Below are 9,981 nucleotides of genomic sequence, written 5' to 3' on the forward strand. Positions count from 1 at the left end.
GGAATTATTTCATGATTAGAAAAGAACCGTATTCCCTCTAGATTAGAAACTTTTATGTCACACAAGTGAATAGCTTCAAGATGGCAGCCAGTGCTCTGCGTTTCGGTCAACACCTCAAAGAACTGAGAATTCATCTGTGTCAAAAATCTGCAGCCAGCAAAGGAGTCAGGTAACGGATTTTAAGGAATGCTGTTTTGTCTGTCAGCTGAACATAATGTTTATGTCTGGGGAGGAAATATAATATATATATATGTGTTTCGAACCATTGAATGTGGGTGCAACAACAACACAAGAGTGTAAGGGTATCCTGATGTGACATTTCCCAGAAAATTATGTATTTGACACTTTCTTTGTTCCTATCTTACAAACCACAACAACCAACCCATCAAAATAATCCTCAGAACAAATGATTGGATGTACAGACCATATCGTAGACAAGGTTGATGCCTTTGTTGATTGCTGATTTTCAACTTCGGAAGAAAAGCAGACTTTTCAGTGAGTGTCGCCATGTGACATCAGCCACAACCTCAATTAATCACGTACATGAATTTGATCAAACAAATGCGATGTAGCTGACTTGATGCTGTAGAATGTGGAGAAATATAAAGAAGGCCGACTGTGTGGTATTCTTGTGTAAAATGGTGTCATTGAGTTAAATGTGCAGAACTTACTAAATTTTCAGTGAAGCAGACTGCGAAACATAATTCACCTAGAAGCTGTATCCCCCTAGGGCGTAGTACCTACAGTTTTGGAAATTTCTGACAGTTGCAATGTCAGATTAATTATTCAAATATTATTGTCTGTCAGTCAATAAACCAATCATTGAATCAGATATTTGTGAGTATCTGAGTTAAGGAGGTTGTTAAAGGTTATATGAAATGCTTTGGCTTTATTTCCTAGTGTGCAGTTTAGGACATGTAATAACATATAACAAAAACAAATTTCAACCTTCATTTCATGTGGTAAAAATGGCTTCAAAGTATAATTTTCTTAAGGCCTCAGTGGTAAGCTCGGAAATTAAGTACCTTGCAGTGGTGATGTCAACGATGATTCCCATTAAAAAGAACTCATTGGGGGAGCAAACCAAATGGGGGTGAGAAACAGATCGAATGGGGCACAGTGGGGGCACTAAGCAGATAGGGGGGACCTATGCATTGTCTGAATATATCTGCTTACACTGTATGTACATGTATATAGAACTAGCAGCCAGCCAACAACAGATCAGGCACAATGCATATAAGTGAACATAGAAGGCATGTCGTTCATTATACAATGGTATCAATTTGAACAATAAATCTGTGACCATTTCTTGGAGGAGTTTGACAGTGACAGCTCAGAGCATTCTGATCTGGTCATTTGGGGAAAGTTAGATTGTTTCATTTTCCTTGTCCATTCCTGTCAAAATGCCTAGATCTTTCTATTGTGGGTAGAAATAATCATAATCGTCATTTTTGAAGATAAATTTAGTAGTAAGGTTAGTTGAAGTTGCTGTCATGTGGTAGATTCATGTCAGCTCCTTGAAGAATCTACTTTTCACAATGAACTTCTGTTAAGGGTGTCAAACATAGGCAGTAACCTTGTCTCTGCAATATCCCATAGATCTTGGGACTTAGGGTTTTACAAGGAAATGTTTGACAGAATTTTAGAAAGACTCTAAAGCAGTTAACCAGGCAAAAGTAACAATACAGATCAGCATTCTTTTATGGAATTACAAAATTGTCAATAAATGTGCATATCTGTATTTTACAATTTAACACTGCAAAACGACCAACCCAAGATATAATCCTCACAACACAAAAAATATACAGAACATATCAAGAATGTACTTTCTTGATGTCATGTCTTTAACATGGACAATGGCATGGACTAAAACATGCAAATCTTTTTTTAATTCGCCTGTACAATTTAGTAAGGCAAAGTATTGTGTATTGGGAAATGGGTCGGTGTTGTCCGGTTAAGCTTTTTTATCTCAGCTGTTGTATAATGGGCTCTCATACATGGATTGAAGGTTAAGCTTTTTTTTCTCAGCTCCTGTATAATGGACTCTCATACATGGATTGAGTAACCTGCGGATGGTCGTGGGTTTCTGCCAGGCCCTGCTCTTTTTCCTCCCGCCATAATGTTGGCCGCTGTCGTATAAGTGAAATATTCTTGAGTACGGCGTAAAACACCAATCAATCAAATCAATCATACATGGATTGAAGGTTAAGCTTTTTTATCTCAGCTCCTGTATAATGGGCTCTGATACATGGATTGAAGGTTAAGCCTTTTTTTTTCAACTACCTAATCTAAATCTCCATCCAAATTTCCCAAAATCAGTCAACTTTGGTTCACTCAACGAAACGAAAATTTGGTAAATACACAGCTCAACACGGTTGAACACATGACAACAGTGTTGGACAGTGTTGACGTATCTGATTTGTAGTGTGGAAGGGACACTCAACTTAACTCAACAGCATTCAACTTGCCAATCTTTCAATAAATTGGAGGGAAATTTCCATCTTTCTCTCCAATGCATGAGACACATTGACGAGCAGCTGGAAAAATCGTGTGGTCGGTTTGTCGGTTGTGCTTATTGCCATGGCCATACTCTTGTATCAACAAAATTGTCTCATTGTGAGACCAGTTTCTCTCTTTCAACTTTGGCGCCACCATTTTGGTCTAGTCACATGCCTTAAAACGTTCACAATATTTCTGCTTTGCTTGCTGATAGACTACATTCACACAGCTTGACTCAACTTCTTGACAAAAATACACAAGCGCATTTCCCATTCAGCCAAATTGGATGGTGTTGAGTTTTGTTGAATGGAGTTTTGCACACAAATTGTAGCCCTATACATTACAGAAAGCTTTCTGTGGATAATATGCATACAGGAGGAAACTAGAAGAAAATTTCTAAACCCATAAACTTGGTAAAAGTAGTCAGACAGCTGCAAAACAACGGCCGTTCATTGACCCTTTATTGTAGGTATAACAGTGTGCAAGAATTGTAGCCCTGCATGGAGACTTCCTAGTGGAGATGTTTTTACTACAGAAAACAAAGTGAAGTCTATATAAGTGGTAAATTTTTGCATTGAAAATCTATCAATCAAAATGACTAAAAAACATTCACACACCCAATAAAACTAAAACCAATAAAAAAATCAACCTTCCATCAGTACCCTATTTCTTCTAATTTTTAGGACTTTTATCAACAGTGTTAAAATCATATATTACCTTTTTCTCTTACTTTATTTGGAAAAGTAAAGATATGGAAGTATTATTCATTTGACGGACTTACCATGTCAGAAAACAGAAACTGTGTAAACTTGTTATAATTACATGTGTATTTGCCAGAAAGAGGAGACAAGATGTCCCAAAAATTAGAAGAAATAGGGCAGGTCCTTGGTAGATGTACACACAACCATGACTAAACAGACCAGGCATTGTCATACCAGACATCCTGGTTTGCTTAAAAGTCACTGTTGTCGAACAAGTGAAATATATATCAGGCAAGCTGGTGGGATTCTCTGAATGCCTTATTAAATTTGACAGTAGCATTTACAAAAGTGTCAAATTAATCATTTTAGAAGTTTCCTTATTGTGCTTTGTTTAATATAAACCAATATATGGTGGAATTTGTAGATATCTGATGTAAGGAAACCATTAAGATGTGAAATCTTCAAAACTTTTTAGCCCAAAAGGAGTACTAAAGTGTTAAACTTTAGTGGTTGAGTAAGTATTGTTTGTCCTCCAGTGTCGCATAAATATTACGAGAAAATCATCATCTTTAAACAGAAAGATCTATGAAGTACATTAATAAAAAAATGAACTTTATCATGAAGTAATGTATCAGTTTGTATCCTTATTGTTGCATTATCATGATTTGGCTTTCAAGATATAACTGACTGATTTATCACACATTTTCAGGGACTTCCTTGAGAGGCATTATGTACCTGTGAAAAAGAGCAATCCCCAGGTTCCCATTCTGGTGCGGGAATGTAGTGAAGTACAACCCAAGATGTATGCCAGATATGGTAAGGTTTGCTTCATTCTTCAGCAGTAAAAAGTATCTTGGTAGATATGGAGAACCCTTGCATTAATTTTTGGTGGACGTGTTTGAATTGACCATTGATGGTGGTCAAAAGCTCGCTGGTGTTTAAAAGGTCTGCTGATCATAAGGCTTGATTGTGGTTAAAAGACTTGATAGGCTTGATAGTGTCAAAAGACCTGCAGACTGCTCCATTCCTGGGCTATAGACTGGTTGTGTAAAGGCTTGTTAGTGTCCAAAGTCCTACCCACTGCTCCATTCTTTGGCTAATAGACTGGTTGTGTAAAGGCTTGCTGGTGTCCAAAGTCCTACACACTGCTCTGTTCTTTGGCTAATAGACTGGTTGTGTAAAGGCTTGCTAGTGTCAAAAGACCTTCACACTGCTCCGTTCTTTGGCTAATAGACTGGTTGTGTAAAGGCTTGCTAGTGTCAAAACACCTTCACGCTGCTCCGTTCTTTGGCTAATAGACTGGTTGTGTAAAGGCTTGCTAGTGTCCAGTTTTACACACTGCTCCATTCTTTGGCTTTGCTCATCTTCCGATATATTATGGAAGTCAAATAAACTTGAGTACAATGTGACACATCAACATTAACAACATTGAATAAGTTGAACAGAGTTGCTTTCCCTGAGATATATCACTGCATACGTAATTCATTGTCCCATATGTTATTGTGTTACAATATACATGTTTAATCAGCAGGAGTTCTACCAGTCATCCTGAATTTCCCTAGGAGGTCATCTTCAGTTCTACAGTAATGTATTCTTAGTAGTTTCTCTAATGTGTGCTCTTCTGTTTTCTTATATGATAACTCTATTGAACAATTCATTTCACTTTTCATTAACTCCTTTCACTTTTCATATGTCTATTTCAGAATACGGCCGTGAAACAAGTGTGCCCTTGACAAACTTGTCTGCAGATGATGTCCTGAATTCCATGAAAATTCTATCAGAGAGTACTTAGAGAATGGCCTGCATCTAATCAAGTACTTTGTGAAAATGCTTTGTTCATTGTTGGGCACATCCTGATGGTGCGCAGTATAGATGTCACAATTGCGGTACAAGTTAGAATGTTTGGTGATATCAGTTTCACCCATTGGATTACCTAGAAGGAAATGTGTGACTACTGCTGTGATCCCTCGCATGTGAATTCACCAAGCACAAGCTTTCAGCATATTTATACAGGATATTTTTTTTTTTTGCATCTCCTTATTAAAGACATGACTGGTTTTGTAAAGCCAGTGATGTACCTTAATAGGTTTTTCCACTGTTCTGGTTTGTGGCAGCAAAGAAAAGATGTGAAAATACAAGAATGGTTTGTTTAATGACATTGTGTATGTATATATAGTGCTTTGTAGTGTTAAATATATGATAAAAGAGTTAAAGCTTCAGTTTGACTTTTTCCAAACAGTTTAGTTCAGGCTAAGGATTATATTGTCTAGAGCTATACAGTGTGGACTTTGTTCTGGAGATGGGAACAGACCCTGGTCTAGAGGTTAAAGGCAATCCAATCCCATGGACACAAAGTGTGCAGGTTTAAAATCATTAACAGTTATGAGGCTTATAAATAACAATAAATGGTGTTTCTTTTTTGCTTGAAATGTCATTTTATAGTGTTGAAATTTCAAACCCTTTGATTCAAATCTTTTCACAAGATGCTTTGTCATCCTTCAAGGCTTTTTGTTGAAAACTGTATCACAGCTTTGTATGTTATAAAACTCAGCTCAAGCTTCATGTATCAACGTTCTTGACTTCCAACAAAACGAAATGCAAAAACTTAAATCCCATTGTTTTACTTTTGGCGGAGCAGTTGTCTGGCCATGTAGGTACCTGATGAAGAATAAAGAAATTGCTCCTCCGCAGTCTGATTGCCCCTCCACAGTTTGATTGCCCCTCCACAGTCTGATTACCCTTCTTTGAAGTGGCACTTGATGGTTTGGCTGCAGTCCTGAGTTGGAACTTCTGTTATAAATGGTACACTGGGAAGTGGTTTTCTCTGGATGCTTCCCAGTTTCCTCCACTCATTAACCTGACTGGTTATGGTATGGTTCTATACATGCAGCAAAATTATAAATATAAATTAGGATAAGTGGCATAATTTGTAAATTATGTTGGTTTTGTTCAGTGCAAGAAAATTCCAAAAATAGTACTGTTCCTCAAAAAGGAAAAGAGAAGTGGGTTGCCTGTTTTTTCTGTTGCAGCATCTAGGCAGGATTCCAGAGGAGTCTTTGTGCTCTAAAATGATGCAGTATTGGGTGCAAAATAAATGGCAATGGCCCCTACAAGTATAGTCACTTGTAAAGGAAATGTCCTTTTGCCTGGGAATTGAGCTTACATTGGAATTGAGCTTGATCCTGTATATGTACGGCAAAGGCAAAGGAGTGTCCTGTTTTCTGTAGCACATTTAAGTTTTGAAGAGCCAATCCTCCATGGAATATTCTTCTTGTTCCTCACTAGAAATGGCAGTTTGAAAGAAAACATTAGTCCAGTATACGCTACATGTAAGTGTATGATTGATATATAGACTGTATGACGACAACCCACTGACAACCTTATCTCTGTGTTGTGTTATTGCTCTCCAGTCATCCGCACAACCAAAATCAAACTGACGGCTGGTTAACTCGGACGCACATAACATTCCATCACCCTTTTATCGGTCAGTTTCCTCCGACAGCTCAAGTGGGGCTTTCGGGTAATTATCTCCCTTGTATTGCTCCGCCCTTGTCGATTCTTGCTTAGATAAGCCGTGCTGGCGACATACGATAACACTGGGTGGAATATTATTATAACTCCCCGTATAAAGCTACTACATCGGTACCGCGCGTTGTCACTTGGCAACGTTTCAAACAAAGCAGTCAAGGTGGCTTTTTAACCAAAGTGTCTGAGGTTATTCGAGAGTCATCGGTAAGAGTATTTATGAGTGTAGCACGTCCGTTCGCTATGTACCGTTCTCGGACCATTTCCTTTGAAGTCTGAATTTGCAACACTGTGATTTTTTTTCGGCATAACCACAGCCAGAGAGTTTCTGATAGGCCTACGCGTAGACTAGTTAAAGTCCTTTTTTTTTTTTTTTTTTACTTATGAAGTGTTGTGCGCAATAACTACAAATATCTCTGCTGGCCATGTTACCTACTTTTTTCCACATAGAAACCCCCAGCCTTTAGCCGATGGGGTCGGTCGTGTTTCAGCTCTAAAGAAAAGCCAGGAAACATCAATGACAACAGCAAAGAAACAATTTTACATGCAAACATGGCGAGTCTCGATGCCAGTGGTTGAACAGAGGCAATGTGAATTAATTTGTGGAAAGAATGAAAAACCTGATCAGCGTTGCCAGGTGAACACACCTTGAAAAATAAGGCCCAGTGTGTTAAAATGTGTGTTATCATTTTCCACTTTTAGAAAGTTTAAGCCGCGCACTAACTTTACATACTTTTTGCGTTGATCAAGTTATCGTATTCTTATAAGCATGGCATTATAATCTGGACAATGTCATTTCCCAAGGGGGACTTCATATATTATATTGAGGAGTCTACCGCATTGAAGACCGTTTTGGACTGGATGTTTCCAGTCATTGTTATTGTGGATCCTATTGTAATGAACCGCGGAACGGAGGGATTTTGGACAGCGCTGTGTAGTGTTGAAAATGCTGTGATCAACAGTTGATTTGTGTCTTGCTTTCCATGGGAAACAACGTTACATATACAAGAGAAAATGCACCAAAGCCAGCAGAATTTAAATAGCACAAAATATAGAGAAACTGCACCAATATAGCATTTGACAAGAACAAAGACAAATAAGACGATTAAAATCGCGTGTTCAAATCCGTGTTCTTGAATCCGGCGTGAAAGATAACTGAAATAAATAAATTTGACAAAGAAGTAGTTCACTGTTGTTATAGGCCCGATGTTAATCTTGGTGTCATAAGTTTCCTGCTATCTAAACACTGACTTTCATGCCTGAAAGTTATAATACTTTCACTGATTCCAGTATAGAGCTGTAATTAAGATTAACATGGTTAATTTTTTTGTGCAGGATTTCAGATATTGTTTATGTTTGTTCCTACTTATCGTTTTAAGGTATAGGGTTACTACTTATTTGTAGCGAATATTTCGAGAGGCTAGTGTTGGCTCGGAACTAAGACATACATGTATACAGTCGTGAGTGGTACCTTGCTGCAGGATCTAATGAATGTACCCTCACACTTATTCACTTCCGCTTGCGCGACCAAGATATCTTAATCTCGGGTGATTTAATGGCTTCTTGTCTTGGACGGTGTAACATCTGGTGAAAACAGTATAGGCACGATTTAGATGTATAAACGTTACATTTATGATTACACATGTGTATATGAAGTATCTGAATATCTCGATTTACTGCAAGACGTAGTTCGGTGGTAAGGTGCTCGACTATAATCATGAGGCGGACACCAGATTCTGGTTCAATCCTGCATGGCGTGCAAAACGTTGTTTTGGGGGTGTTTATTGGCGCCCCACGGCGCTCGGCGCTCTGTCTTCCATACTGGTGGAAGACAGATCAATCTGTCCTCCACCAGTATGTGTACGTAACCTGTACTTGGGAAAATTCGTCGTCATAACTTATCAACGTGCCGTTATTCATTCAGTATCTTGCCAGAGGTCGTTGATCTGCTCCAGACCCTCTGGTATCATCCGCCATTGTACATGATTGGGAAAAAATACATATACAGTGAATGTGGTGTGAAAATTCAACACAAACATTTTTTAATTCTAATTTACGGGTACCATAAAAAGAAACAAAACACTGTGATACTTACTTGGCGCTTTGTATATGCTCAACATTGTGTATTGGTACTGTAGTATATGCATGTATTCACCACATGGATATCCGACTTGACGTTTAACCAGTCCTCAGTTTGTACCTTTATGGTGGTTCGCGGGTTCGAATCCAATACTCGATCATAGTGTCGTCTCTACAGTTTTATGACAAATTAACTCCCGCGTACTTTATTACTCAGACGAGGTGTTCTTCTCTCATTCACCCACTCCTAAATCTGATTGTCGTGTATGCCAGTATTTGCAGACTGAAGAAGGCCCTATAACTAGAGCATGTGGTAAACTGTAACGTTATGCTCGTAACTATGAAACATTGCGAAAACTACGATAAGGTGCAATGTTCAAATTTTATATGAACAAGATACAGCTGTAGGAGACTACACAAAGAATAACTGTATTTGTCAATTCACTGTAAAGTGCAAGGAAGGATGTTTCAATATGGTAAATGCTAATATTAATACGGTGGTTGGTAATTCAGTAGATAGGCCTACTGATACGCTGAAGCAAGCGTAACAAAATTGGTTGTCAGAACAAGCATTTTTTTTTTTAATGGAATCATTTTAGTTAAACCTCAAACGATCTGGTCATTCACAGCACAATAATTTTGCTAGATGCATTCAGTTCATTTCACATGTTGTAATGAATTAGGACCCAAACCTAGTAGATTTATAGATGGATGTTAATTGGTACAGAAATACACCTGGAACAAATGCGCTTATTCATAGACCACACGCTTACACACACCGCCTATACACTCTGCTTACATAACAGTTTTGGAGAGGAAGTGTATTACTACATGCTGAGGGAATGGGTGGAATCTTGGATTGCCCGCACTGTTTTTAAGAGCACAAAACAGCGTGATTAGTTTTCCATCTTTACGCGTTTCGCTGAGTGGGGAAAGCGAATAGCGTAAAGAAAAACTGTGGAGCACACATACGGATTGTCTGCCCAAGTACTAGGACCGCCTCCTAAACCCTTCACGGCTAAGCAACACGATACTGGCTCATAAAGAAGTGTCTATCGGTAAGGCATAGCCAAGCTGGTAGGGCCACACTATACGAAAGTTACTGGCGTATCCAGCTCACTCACTAGTCGCTGGTCGCGGGCTGCAGGCGGTTGTCAACACACATCCTTCGCGAATC

General features: G+C 38.6%; 1 protein-coding gene across 1 annotated transcript; it reads left to right on the top strand.

The window, feature by feature from the left end:
- Positions 1-71: 71 nt before the first annotated feature.
- LOC135472841 (NADH dehydrogenase [ubiquinone] 1 alpha subcomplex subunit 2-like) lies at positions 72-5,629 on the top strand. Its single transcript, XM_064752540.1, has 3 exons — positions 72-169; positions 3,910-4,016; positions 4,904-5,629. Exons 1-3 carry the CDS (start codon positions 81-83, stop codon positions 4,990-4,992), a joined length of 285 nt encoding a protein of 94 aa, XP_064608610.1. The 5' UTR covers positions 72-80; the 3' UTR covers positions 4,993-5,629.
- The last annotated feature ends 4,352 nt before the right edge of the window (positions 5,630-9,981 follow it).

The sequence above is a fragment of the Liolophura sinensis genome, chromosome 8 (assembly GCF_032854445.1).
Source record: "Liolophura sinensis isolate JHLJ2023 chromosome 8, CUHK_Ljap_v2, whole genome shotgun sequence".
NCBI classification, from domain to species: Eukaryota; Metazoa; Mollusca; class Polyplacophora; order Chitonida; family Chitonidae; genus Liolophura; species Liolophura sinensis.